The following is a 13,595-nucleotide window of genomic DNA, read 5'->3' as shown; positions in this document are numbered from 1 at the left end:
GGAAGGAAAAAAGAAGCCTGCACAGCTGTGGCAGGGTCTGAGCACGGAGAGTCATCTAACCACCAGGGAGGGTTTCTTAGATAGGGCGTGCTTTGTGCTGAATAGGATTTTATCAGGTCAAAGGAAAACCAGCATTTGACAACAAATTTCAGAGGTATTTAGAAATTGTATTTGCCCAACTTTGGTGGTAGGACTTGGGGGTAGAATGTATGTTACCAGTTAAAGATGAATTGTGATTTTTGCTTGGTTTTTCTGATATGAGTGAGTGGATGGATGGAGGTACCATCGATTGAGGGATACAGAAGGGAAACACCCTCCTCCTCCTTCCCCAGGGAAAAAAATTTAGTTTGGGATAAGTTAGAGCTTCTTGATGAGGGTGAAAGAGGAGAGTGAAAAAGCTGGTTTACAACTCAACATTCAAAAATGAAGATCTTGGCATCCAGTCGTGTCACTTCATGGGAAATAGTTGGGGGAAAAGTGGAAACAGTGACGAATTTTCTTTTTTTGAGCTCCAAAATCACTGCAGATGGTGACTGCAGCCATGAAATTAAAAGATGCTTGCACCTTGGAAGGAAAGCTTTGACAAAGCTAGATAGTGTATTAAAAAGCAGAGACACCACTTTGCCAACAAAATTACATATAGTCAAAGCTATGGTTTTTCCAGTAGTCATGTACGAATGTGAGAGTTGGACCGTAAAGAAGGCTGAGTGCTGAAGAATTGATGCTTCTGAATTGTGGTGCTGGAGGAGACTCTGGAGAGTCCCTTGTACAGCAAGATTAAACCAGTCAATCATTGGAAGGACTGATGGTGAAGCTGAAGCTCCAATACTTTGGTCACCTGATGCAAAGAGCCAGCTCACTGGAAAGACCCTGATGCTGGGAAAGACTGAGGACAGGAGGAGAAGGGGGCGACAGATGATGAGAAGGTTGAATGGCATCACTGACTCGATGGACATGAGTTTGAGCAAGTTCTGGGAGACAGTGAAGGAAAGAGAAGCCTGGTATGCTGAGGTCCATGGGGTTGCAAAGAGTTGGACACCACTTAGTGACTACATAAACAACAACAATATTTCTAATGCCTGTAGAATGTTCAGTACCTGGTTGAAGTTTTGGAAGTGGAGCTCATAAGGAGAGGTGAGAGCTGCAGATAAATTTGGAAGCCATCATTCTGTATGCTACAGTTAAGCACTAGTCACAAATACAGTCAGAGATGATGACATCCGGCATGAAGGTAGACCCCAAGGGAAGGCAGCATCTTAGAGCTGGTCAGAGAAAGAAGAGTCAGAAAGGAAGTCTGGTAATACATTTTGTAAGGTATAAGGACAACCAGGAGGAGTTGATGGCTTGCTAATTAAGAGAGGATCATTTTAGGGGAGGGTGGGTAACTTGTCATTCATCCTAGAAGATTCTTTAGGATGTAGACTAAAAAGATACCGTTTGATCTGACCTGACTGACAAGTAGCAGATTGGTAAAGTTACTGAGAACCGTTTGAGGGCAGTGGGCAGAAGGAATCAGGGATGTCAGTGGGCTGTGATGTGAATTAGATCAGGGAATGGGTGGGAGCTGGGGGGTGGGCGTGCTGTCCCCCAAAGATTCTTGTCAGTGTCTGAGAAACTGGATTAGAAGTGAAGAAATGAAGGTAGGTGTGAGAGTAGACTATTCTTTAAGAAGTAAGAAAATGAAGGGATGGAGAATGAGAGGTGGTAGCTATGTGGCAGAGTGGGGAGGAGTTCCGTTGCTTTTTTTTTTACATTTGGAAAGCTTCTGTGTGTTACGAGATCTGGAGAGAAGAAGAAAGAGATTGATTTTACAGTTGAGAAGAGGCCATTTCGGGAGCCGAGTCCTGAAGAATGCTGCTAACTAAATCCTCAGCTGAGGTAGAACAAAGGGAAGTAAGGGTGTTTTTGTTGTTTAGTCACTCAGTTGTGTCCGACTCTTTGCAACTCCATGGACTGTAGCTTGCCAGGCTCCTCTGTCCTTGGGGTTTTCCAGGCAAGAATATTGGAGTGGGTTGCCATTTCCTTCTCCAGTGGATCCTTCCAGCCCAGGGATTGAACCCTCATTTCTTGCATTGGCAATCAGGTTCTTTACCACTGAGCCACCAGGGAAGCGGAGGTATGGGTAGGAAAAGATTTTTTAAAAGAAAAAAAAGAGGATACAGTAGTTGAGATAGAGTGAAGTAAGAGGTACAGTTATCTAAACAGTGTGAGGAATCAAGATGGCAGAGCAAGTCCTCGAAGGTTATGAGAAGCTTGATATGGCAACCTCAAGGGAAGGGGAATTAAAATATTCAATACAAGCAAGAGACTCTAGTCAGTAGTGTCAAACACTTAGCTCAACTGGGAAACTCTAAATCAGTGGGTTACATAGTTTGACTCAGTGACATCGCACCAAGAACGAGAGCAGAGGGAGGGTCTGGTTGGAAGTGTCCATAGCTGGACATGGGCAAGTGGAGTGCTTTGGAAGGTCAAGGGGGAGAGGAAGTTGAGGTTGCAGGTGAGTTTGGTTGTAATACTGATCTGTGGGTAAACATGAGAAAGTGATTTCTCATAATCACTTTGGAGATTAAAATACAGTTCATGGGAGATTAAAATACACTGTAGGAGACTGGATAGTCTTGAAGACTAGAGAGGACTAAGGTTTTGAAGAAAGATGGGCAGGTTTTATCAGTTACGTGGTCAGGCAGTGGTATGGTCAGAGATGGAAAGATAGTCGCCTGTGGTCAGTGCAGTATGGCACATTTTTCTGGGTTTGCAGAGAACTTAAAATCCAGTACAACTGGAATAACAGGACTGTGAATCCACATGCGATACATACTTTGTGAAATTCCTGAAGCTTCAGAGAGGGGAAAAAACGATGTTGCAGAAACTTCAAATACTCCAGAAGACAGATCCCAGGACTGTTTTGTTTGTCGCAGAGTAATCAGCTCCTGGCAAGTTGTCTGTTGTCCGAGCTCAGTAAATATTTGTTGAATGAATAACACCCTCCAGAGTATTTCTTGACTGGGAGATTTATAATGCCGGAAAATTATGGCTCGCAACTGACACCTAGTGGTGGTATACTCAAATTACTAATAAGTGACAGCGTTTTCTTTCTTATTTCAGAGAAATCGTACAGATCAGTGGCAGTAACAGTAATAGCTTTGTTCCTGAAACAAGTCTCTGAGTTGATTTTGGGCAGTCTTGCTATTGGCATTTACCAGGACTTTAATTTGAAACAATCAGCAGTAATATTTGCAGAACGTCCACTGTGTGCCAGAGATTTTCATGTGGTGTGTATTCTCTTGTATATAGGACATCACTGAACTTGAATACATAGATAGAGCATTCCACTCGTTCCAGAACTTAATTTTAGGGATTTTTTTTTTGGTGTGATTTTACATGTGAGACCTTTCTAAATTTGTTTCATAGCTTTTGGTGCTAACATTTCTGTCATGAAATACTTTGCCTTAATGTTAGGTAGGCTTTTAGGGAGATTAAGGTAAGGAAGTCTCGGGTTTGTTGTCACTTTATATGATACACGTTGTGCAAGATAACTATATAGTATGGAGAACTGTGTCAGATTGTATCTTTCCTTCATTGTTGTTCAGTCACTAAATCGTGTCCGACTCTTTGTGACCCCCATGAACTGCAGAACACCTGGCTTCCCTGTCCTTCACTGTCTCCCGGGCCTTGCTCAAACTCATGTCCATTGAGTCAGTGATGCCATCCAACTATTTTGTCCTCTGTCACCCCCTTCTCCTCCTGCCCTCAATCTTTCACAGCATCAGAATCTTTTCCAATGAGTGGCCTCTTTGCATCAGGTGGCCAATGAATTGTAGCTTCAGCGTCAGCATCAGTCCTTCCAATGAATATTCAGGATTGATTTCCTTTAGGATTGACTGGTTTGATCTCCTTGCTGTCCAAGGAACTCTCAAGAGTCTTCTCCAGCACCAGAGTTTGAAAGCATCAGTTCTTCAGTGCTCAACCTTCTTTATGGTCCAACTCTCACATCTGTATATGACTACTGAAAAAAACCATAGCTTTAACTATATGGATTTTTTTTTAACAAAGTGATGTCTGTGCTTTTTACTATGCTGTCTAGGTTTGTCATAGCTTTGTTTCCAAGGAGCAGGAAGTAAAGTTCTGATATGTTAGTAATCATGCTGACATATTTAAAGTATTTATGAATGAATTGACATGATACCTAGGATTTGCACTAAAATACTTTGGGAAGAAAATTTGAGTGTAAATGAAACAAGATGACAGATTTTGAATAATTATTTAAATTATGTTCATGGCCAGAGGTTATTCTACTGTTTTTCTCTACTTTTGTAAATTCTAGACATTTTCCACACTAAAAAGTAAACAAAAAAATCAGACTGGTGTGGGTAGAAAGAAAGTTTGTTATGATTAAGTTAGAACATGATCTGTATATTAATATTTAGCAGATTTTCTTGCTTTGCTTTGTTCCATTTGATGTTGTTTGAAGATGAGATTGAATCGCAAGTGTGTGTTTGCTTATAATGGATGAAATGTGATTGAGACCTGACAGGTGACACATTGTCTAGAGACTATTGGTATTTGGACTTTAAAGCTCATAAGATTTGTTGGACAACGGATTGGAGGCCTGGGAGATAAAATTTAAAGTACTAGGCATCACTGTGGAAATGAGAATTGTCTTAAGTGGAAGTTTGGAAACACTTAGGTTTAGAAAGCTGGAATGCGATCTTTTTTTTCTCTCAGTGCTTCTGCCTTTACAGGGAAGAGAAGAGAAGAGAAAAGGAGCCAGTAATCTGCCATGACAGTCCTCTTGCATTGGATTCTACTTAATTTTCATATAAGATGTATATTCATCATTGATACATGTGGATTTTTGACGTTAAACAGTCTGTTAGGCTCTAAAAGTGTTTTGTATGCCATTAGCGAACCAGACCCCTAAAATGAAAATTAGAAGCCTGTTTTCTTCTTTTTTTTAGAAGTCTGTTCTCAACAATTTAAAAGGAGCTATAAAATATTTCAGGCAAACAGAAAAATAAAGGGGAAATGTAACTTCCAAATGGTTACTACCTATGTCATCCTAATATTTCAACACCACCTCATTCCTCTCTGTCTTTCTGTAAGACATAAATTATTACAAATATGACTAAGGCCTTTCTATACAGTTTCTTTTCTATTCTCGTCCCCCCAGATGTAATTACTAGTCTGAATTTCGTATTTATCACTTCTGCCTTAGTAGAGCCATATTCCTAAACTTAGGCTTAGTACGTGCTTCCCCACGCCCTGGGTTTGTTTTTTTCTTTTTTTGCCGGTAGCGATCTACAGCCCAGCAAAGCGAACCAAAGATCATTTTTCATTATTCACATTTAACTTTGATATAGCTGTCTCAATCTACAGGGTTTCAATTATTAGAGGTCTGAAAAATAGATTTTAATTTCAATGAGCTGTTTAATTGATTTTCTTTAAATAATTAATGCCTGGAGCCTTAGCATTCCATTATGTGACCTCTTTAGCTTTCTGCCTTTGTGGAGAGCACATGCCTTCTAAGGCTTATCTAACTTTCATATTAAGCCCAGTTTAATTTCAACAGCCTTTTCTTGTGTAGAGATAGAAAGAGCATTTCTTTGTTTTTGTATCTCTCTCTCTCTCTCTCTCTTTTTTTAATAGCAAAGAAATAGATAAAAAAGAACTTAAATCTGTCATTATGAAAACAGATTTGTTTTCATTTAAAAAGTTGTTTGATAGCATGTTTGTGAACTCTGAGAGAGAAGGAAAATTTTAAAAAAATCTCAATCTGAGTAATTGCCATTGTTTTCTGCTGCTTTGCTTTTGGTTGAAATGTAAGATGGTATTTCTTTGTTTAAAGAATTTTTTTTATTTTAACTGCTAAGAAATACATTTCTCTTGTCCCTGTAGGGAACAGAGAACTATAGGATTCCCTGATCTATCCCTCTGTGTGTCTTCACTATAGGCTCTTGTTTGTAACTGGTATAGTTCAAAATCTGTTGCTTCGGAGAATAATCGGTTTGCTTTAGTCTGCTTGCTCTGTGTACTTCATATTTCAAATTTTGAAACAATTTAAATCCAATTGTTTTAGGTTTTAGCGTTCTCCAGAGAAGAGGGTCATTAGAGCTTCTGGCTTTTAGACACAATCTCTTTAATACACTGGGCTTCCTAGATGCCTCAGTGGTAAAGAAACCTCCTGCCAGTGCGGGAGATGCTGAAGTCATGGATTCAGTCCCTGGGTCGGGAAGATCCCCTGGAGAAGGAAATGGCAACCCACGCCAGTATCCTTGCCTGGAGAATTCCGTGGACAGAGGAACCTGGAGGGCTACAGTCCTTGGGATCCCAAAGAGTCAGATGTGGCTGAATGACTGCGCACACACACACTCTTTAAGGCAGATTTGTAGTTTGTGTCAGAGTTACTGGAAATGTTTTAGTGTAGTCTCCCTTCTTTTTTTCGTTGTTCTTTGGTTTCTGCTCTTCAGCTTCCCTCTGCTATGATGGTTAAGTTTGTATCGTTCCTCTCTAGACCAGTATTTAATCATGCCCTGACCCTGTGACAGTGCTGTGTCCCTGGGCTCATTCACCCCTGCTCTCTACGTAAACCTAAAGGGTTATCATCAGACTTAGCATAGTAGTAACATTCCTTAAAAACCTACTTGTATGAAGCATTATATAAATATGTTAATGGATTCTCTCTTCTAATCCTTACAACAACCTTGCCAGGTGAAAATAAATAAATGATCATCATTCTCATTTTCCCATGAGTTAACCGGGGCACCAACAAATCATTTGTTTAAAACCCCTTGAGGATGGGATTGCCAGATAAAACATAGGATGCTGAATTACATTTGAATTTCTGATAGACAATAATTTTTGCAAAATCCAGTAACCCTTCTTGGAAAGTACGTGGTAGAGCTGGGATTTTAAACCCTGTAATCTGGTCGTGGGTCTCAAGCTGTTGACTGCTACATTGTACGGGATATGGAGAGTAAAGATCATGCCCGCCTGGATGCTCATTCAGTGTTTGGATGGCAGCTACTACCTATTCATTATTGTTTCTTTTAGTTGTCCCCCCCCCCCCCGCCCCGCCCCAGCTAATCATATTTACTGAAATGTAAAAGTATTTGCATTCTGTCTGATTTCAAAGTGTCACTTTCACCTTCAAGTAACTTCATATATGCTTTTTACATCTTATCTAAGTCTTTACTAATTGTATGTTAAGTGGCAAAATAGAATAAAATGGGGCTTTCCTGGAGTACATGCCCATTTTAGCCATTCTTATTCACATAAGATCACCACCATCTTCTTCCTTTTCTCAAAGACAGAAGGATTTAGTGACATGTGTGTGCTAAAAAGACACATTTCCCTTTTCTTCTGGTAAGGAAATGACGCTTGAATAAGGTCTTTAGAAAACTAAGAAATTATAAACTACGCATGCAGAATTGAAAGAGACCTTTTACTGAGAATGGCCAAGGAAGCCACTAACTCCACCAAATGATCCTACAGGGAAGTAAGGGGTGAATTTTCCTGAAGAATCGCCACAGGGTTGGACTTTTAGTTTTGCATGTCTAGAAACTGATTGTAAAAAACCAAAGGCATAGGAGATTGAACAACACAGACTTTAAATTTGATGCTTGTGATTTCCAGTTCTAGTGGAATTGCAGAGAGCATATATTAAAAAGAAGACACTCTTAAAATGAATGAACTATGTGTTTAACATAAGACTTAAAGTCAAGGCATATAGAAATTGAAGAGAGGGATCTTTCTTAGTAAACCTGTCTGTAATTAATGAATGCCTCTGGGAAGATCTTCTATTGTCCAGAAGAAATTGGATAACGTCTATAGTAGTAATAGCAAGTCGGAATTCTGTAGAGAGTCTAAAAAGGAAAGTGAACAAGAAGGATCAGAGTACAACTCTTAGCAGTTAAAACAGTGTTTACTGTAAGGCCGGCCCTTCTTTTACTGTACTCCATCTTCATGTATTTTCAGGCACGGTATATTGAAGGATTGGTCAATATGTGGCAAAGTCGCTCTGAATTTATAGTGGTAGTCATTGCCAAGTTATTGTTTCCTTTATAGAAATTAAAACCAAATTACTTTGAACTGCATTTATTCTGTGTAAGTGAAAGTAATTAACCTCCAATTAAAATAAATAAGTTTATATTTAAAAAAAGAAAGTTCCTATAAGAACTTTCAGAAGTCACTATATTGCTATATAGCCAGCTTTTTACTATTTTGTAGAAGTCACTAATAGTCATTTATATTTTTGTGTTTTTTTAAATGTAGGTATGATATAATCACCTTTGGGACATGGTGGACTGCAAGTCATTAATAAAAAGAAAAATGTGTCCTTTCTTTTATTATATAAATCTTTTCATGAAGCAATGACTTGATACAGCAAAACTTATTAAACCTTCAAATCTCTAGCCAAGTAAAAAGTAAATGGTTTTCTTTAAACACCCACTGCTGTGAATGTTGAGTTGGCTACATAAGGACCTAGCCTGATTACCAACTTGTTTGGAATTAAGTGTTTGCATTTTAAGTGACTTAAATTGAAAAGAATTTTTTTTCCTGTTCAAACTAGTTGTAAGAGAAAGCTTGATGTAAGATTTAAATAAGAAATTTGTTCATTTATTGAGCAGTGATTTATCGAATGTCCATTCTGTGCCAGGCATTGTTAGGTCTCTGAGCATCAGTGAACGTAACAAAAATCCCTGCTCTTCATTTTAGTTGAAAAGACAAACAAGCAACGTGTAAACGAGTAAATGTGTAATTGTAAGTAGTGGATGACCAGTTCTGTGAAGTAAAAGCTTGGCACATACAGAAAAATTTTCCAAACTCTGTATTATAATTTTCAGAGTACAGTAAATGCCCTGTCTGTCTGTCTGTATTCCACAATTAACATGTTTAAGATATATTTGCTTTATCTGTCCATCCATATGTGTGTCTGAGTGTCTGGCTATTTAGGTTTATTTTTTTCCTTCAAATCATTTGAAAATTATGTTGCAGATATCCTTCTCATTATAATAATGGAAATGTAACAATATAATAATAAAATATGATAATTGATGATTACTAATACTTCATCCCTAAGTATTTCAACAAACATCTCCTCAGAATGAGAACATTCTTCCTTATAGTAGGGAGTTAACTAGCATTTAGTTCTCTTACTTCCTTCAGTTGGGGTTGTCATAGCTAATGAAAAGTGACCAAAGGATTTAGAATATTTTCAGGTCATCTAAACATAGAGAGTTTATAAAGTTTCCTTGGGAAGTGATCTGATAAATAGAAACAGTTTTAAAAATTGAATGATAGCTACTTTGCAGGTGTATTTTTATGACTTTTCAAGTTTTTAATTCTTGAAAACATGGAACTAGTCTTCATCTAAACACTGTGAATGGAAATGCACATTTACTGAGAAATTGCTCCAGTTATAAGCTATGCTAGGCTTCCCTGGTGGCTCAGACGGTAAAGCGTCTGACTACAATGCAGGAGACCCGGGTTCAATCCCTGGGTCAGGAAGATCCTCTGGAGAAGGAAATGGCAACCCACTCCAGTACTCTTGCCTGGAAAATCCTATGGACGGAGGAGCCTGGTAGGCTGCAGTCTATGGGGTTGCAAAGAGTCGGACACGACTGAGCGACTTCACTTCACTTTCAAGCTATGCTGAGCACATTTATATGCTATCTTTTGAATCCTAGAAACTTTTCAAGAATGTCAAAACATATCTCTATGCTATGAAAGAAAGAGTAATCATTTCTTTAAGTAAAAAAATTTATTTAATTACAGCTGGACTATCTAGTGGCAAAGCAAGGAATTTGGATACCTGTCTTCTGTGGAAAAGCACAAGCAGTTTCCACTGTGTCTTGTTGCATTTTAAGGAGAGTTAGCATTCTCTACTTTTAGAGGCTTTCTTTCAAAATAAATAGCTAAATATGTAAGCAGAGTTGATGATAGATGTTGCTTTATTTGTTTCTTGTTTTTGAGTCACTTTTGTGGTTCAGTTCATTTCAAGCCACTCAGTGGTGTCCAGCTTTTTGCGACCCCATGGACCGCAGCACGCCAGGCCTCCCTGTCCATTGCCAACTCCCAGAGTTTACTCAAACTCATGTCCATTGAGTCGGTGATGCCATCCAGCCATCTCATCCTCTGTCGTCGCCTTCTCCTCCTGACTTCAATCTTTCCCAGCATCACGGTCTTTTCAAATGAGTCAGTTCTTCTCATCAGGTAGCCAAAGTATTGGAGTTTCAGCTTCAGCATCAGTCCTTCCAGTGAACACTCAGGACTGATCTCCTTTGGAATGGACTGGTTGGATCTCCTTGCAGAGAGCTCCAAGGGATTCTCAAGAGTCTTCTCCAACACCACAGTTCAAAAACATCAATTCTTTGGCTCTCAGCTTTCCTTATAGTCCAACTCTCATATCCATGCATGACTACTGGAAAAACCATAGCTTTGACTAGATGGACCTTTGTTGGCAAAGTAATGTCTCTGCTTTTTAATATGCTGTCTAGGTTGGTCATAACTTTTCTTCCAAGGAGCAAGCGTCTTTTAATCACTATCTGCAGTGGTTTTGGAGACCCCACAAAATAAAGTCTGTCTCTGTTTCCACTGTTTCCCATCACTATGAAGTGATGGGACCAGATACCATGATCTTAGTTTTCTTAATGCTGAGTTTTAAGTCAACTTTTACTCTCCTCTTTCACTTTCAATAAGAGGCTCTTTAGTTCTTCTTCGCTTTCTGCCATAAGGGTGGTGTCATCTGCATATCTGAGGTTGTTGATATTTCTCCTGGCAATCTTGATTCCAGCTGGTGCTTCATCCAGCCCAGCATTTGTCATGATGTACTCTGCATATAAGTTAAATAAGCAGGGTGACAATATATAGCCTTGACGTACTCCTTTCCCTATTTGGAACCAGTCTGTTGTTCCATGTCCAGTTCTAACTGTTGCTTCCTGAACTGCATACAGATTTCTCAAGAGGCAGGTCAGGTGGTCTGGTATTCCCACGTCTTTAAGAATTTTCCAGAATTTGTTGTGGTCCGCACAGTCAAAGGCTTTGGCATAGTCAACAAAGCAGATGTTTTTCTGAAATTCTCGATGATCCAACGGATGTTGGCAATTTGATCTCTGGTTCCTCTGCTTTTCTAAATCCAGCTTGAACATCTGGAGGTTCACGATTCATGTACTGTTGAAGCCTGGCTTGGAAAATTTTGAGCATTACTTTACTAGTGTGTGAAATGAGTGCAGTTGTGCAGTAGTTTGAGCATTCTTTGGCATTGCCTTTCTTTGGGATTGGAATGAAAACTGACCTTTTCCAGTCCTGTGGCCACTGCTGAGTTTTCCAAATTTGTTGGCATATTGAATGCAGCACTTTCACAGCATCATCTTTCAGGATTTGAAACAGCTCCACTGGAATTCCATCACCTCCACTAGCTTTGTTCATAGTGATGCTTCCTAAGGCCCTCTTGACTTTGCATTACAGGACGTCCAGCTCTAGGTTGGTGCTCACACAATCATGATTATCTGGGTCTTGAAGATCGTTTTTGTACAGTTCTTATATGTATTCTTGCCACCTCTTCTTGATATCTTCTGCTTCTGTTAGGTCCATACCATTTTTGTCTTTTATTGTGCCCATCTTTGCATGAAATGTTCCCTTGGGATCTCTTATTTTCTTGAAGAGATTCTAGTCTTTCCCATTCTATTGTTTTCCTTTCTCTTTGCATTGATCTCTGAGGAAGGCTTTCTTATCTCTCCTTGTTAGTCTTTGGAACTCTGCATTCAAATAGGTGTATCTTTCCTTTTCTCCTTTGCCTTTTGCTTCTCTTTTTACAGCTATTTGTAAGGCCTCCTTAGACAACCATTTTGCCTTTCTACATTTCTTTTCCTTGGGGATGGTCTTGATCCCTGCATCCTGTACAATGTATAAAAATTCATATAAAAAAGTTTTATATGACAATTATGGATTCTTTGTATTTGACACTCAATCAAATTCTGCCCAGCATTGCAGTCTAACAAAATGGATTAAATTTATCCCATACATGTATAAGCATTATTTTCCCAGTTACATTCTTTTTAAGGAGTCAGGGCTGTGTGTTCTGTTTCAGTTTCTGACTCAGTAGATCTGAACACACTTCCTGGGTTTGTCAATACTGCCAGTCTGGGGACCACACTCTGAGTATCTACCTGTTTGTCCCCTCTCAGTACTTTCCTTCGTACTTATCACTTACTTTAAACGTTCTCTCATCCATGACTCCTTTTTTTTTTTACTTCTGTGTATTGAAACTGTCAGTTGTTCTCAAATGTTAGTGTGTAGGTGAATCACCAGGGAAAATTGTGGACAAAGCAGATTTCTGATTGGATTCCAAACATTGATTTTTAGCAAGTCTCTGAGCTGGTCTATGGATAGCAGTTGGTAAAGTCCTGACTTTCCCATTTGATCACCTGCTCCTCATCACCATGGCTGTCTGTTGTGTTTGTCTGTTTTTTAATACTGTCATATCATTCTTCATTCATAGCTCTGTCTCCCTCCAGCATCCCTAAAGGGAAAGAACTGTTTTACTTAGCATTATGACTTCAGTGCTTAATACCATGCAGTATTAAAAAGCAGTAGACTTGATAAAAATAAATTACTGAACAAATGGAAAAAGAAAAAAGGCAGTAGACTTGAGTACCACCTGTATAATTTAGCTCTGTGATCTTGGAGAACTTACTTAATCTCCCTGAGCCTCCGTGTCCACTTTTGTTCCATGGTAATATTTACTCACTATGGAAATTAGCTCTCAGGCTGGTAGTATTTAGTGTAGTAATTTACATACAGAATGTTCCCAATAAATGGAAACCATTGCTACTGTGGCAGTTGTGTTATGAAAGAAGCAAAATAAATGTTTGAGTTTGTGAAATACTCTTAATAATGACTTCAGCATTCAAATCCAGGATATGTGGTTAACACTTCATTAAAAGATCTTGGCTTAATTGTCTCAATTAAACATAGTTTCCTGTTTTGCTATTTTATGAAAATATTGTGAAGTGAAACCATGCCTTGGATCTTTTTTCTCCCACAGGAAAACAAAGAAACCGCTTGGAACCCATGGACACCATCTTTGTTAAACAGGTGAAAGAGGGCGGACCTGCTTTTGAAGCTGGATTATGCACAGGTGCTGATATCTAAACAGAGTCTAGATTTCTTACTTTGTTTCTTCCATATTTCATTTTCCATAGTTTTCTTTCTCCTTCTGTATGTTTCTTTCTTCCTCTTCATATTAGTTATTTCTGAGACCTAGTTAGTTATATGCTTCCTGATACCCAAATAGATATATTCTGACAGAAATACAGAGTTGTACACGACTGAGCAACTTAGCACATGCACACACAATTTGTGGGCACTTTTATTGTTGTTCAGTTGCTAAGTGGTGTCTGACTCTTTGCGACCCATGTCCTGCAGCACGCCAGGCTTCTCTTTCCATCACTATTTCCATGAGTTTGCTCAAACTCACATCCATTGAGTCAATGATGCCATCCAAGCATCTCATCCTCTCAACCGTTGCCCTTTTCTCTTGCCCTCAGTTTTTCCCAGCATCTTTTCCCAGGGTCTTTTCCAATGAATCAGCTCTT

The 13,595-nt window shown here is 39.0% G+C and overlaps 1 protein-coding gene across 2 annotated transcripts in view; it reads left to right on the top strand.

The window, feature by feature from the left end:
• The window catches only part of ARHGAP21 (Rho GTPase activating protein 21), a 75,301-nt gene that overhangs the window by 16,149 nt on the left and 45,557 nt on the right, over window positions 1-13,595 (top strand). For both annotated transcript variants that reach the window (XM_068987828.1, XM_068987829.1), the window contains exon 2: window positions 13,046-13,138. In XM_068987828.1, the coding sequence (XP_068843929.1) occupies window positions 13,072-13,138 (67 nt within the window). In that variant the 5' untranslated portion in view covers window positions 13,046-13,071. The remainder of the gene's footprint in view (window positions 1-13,045; window positions 13,139-13,595) is intronic.

The sequence above is a fragment of the Capricornis sumatraensis genome, chromosome 15 (genome assembly GCF_032405125.1).
Source record: "Capricornis sumatraensis isolate serow.1 chromosome 15, serow.2, whole genome shotgun sequence".
NCBI classification, from domain to species: domain Eukaryota; kingdom Metazoa; phylum Chordata; class Mammalia; order Artiodactyla; family Bovidae; genus Capricornis; species Capricornis sumatraensis.
Note: the sequence above shows the minus strand (reverse complement) of the source record. Positions and strands in the feature narration are given on the sequence as shown.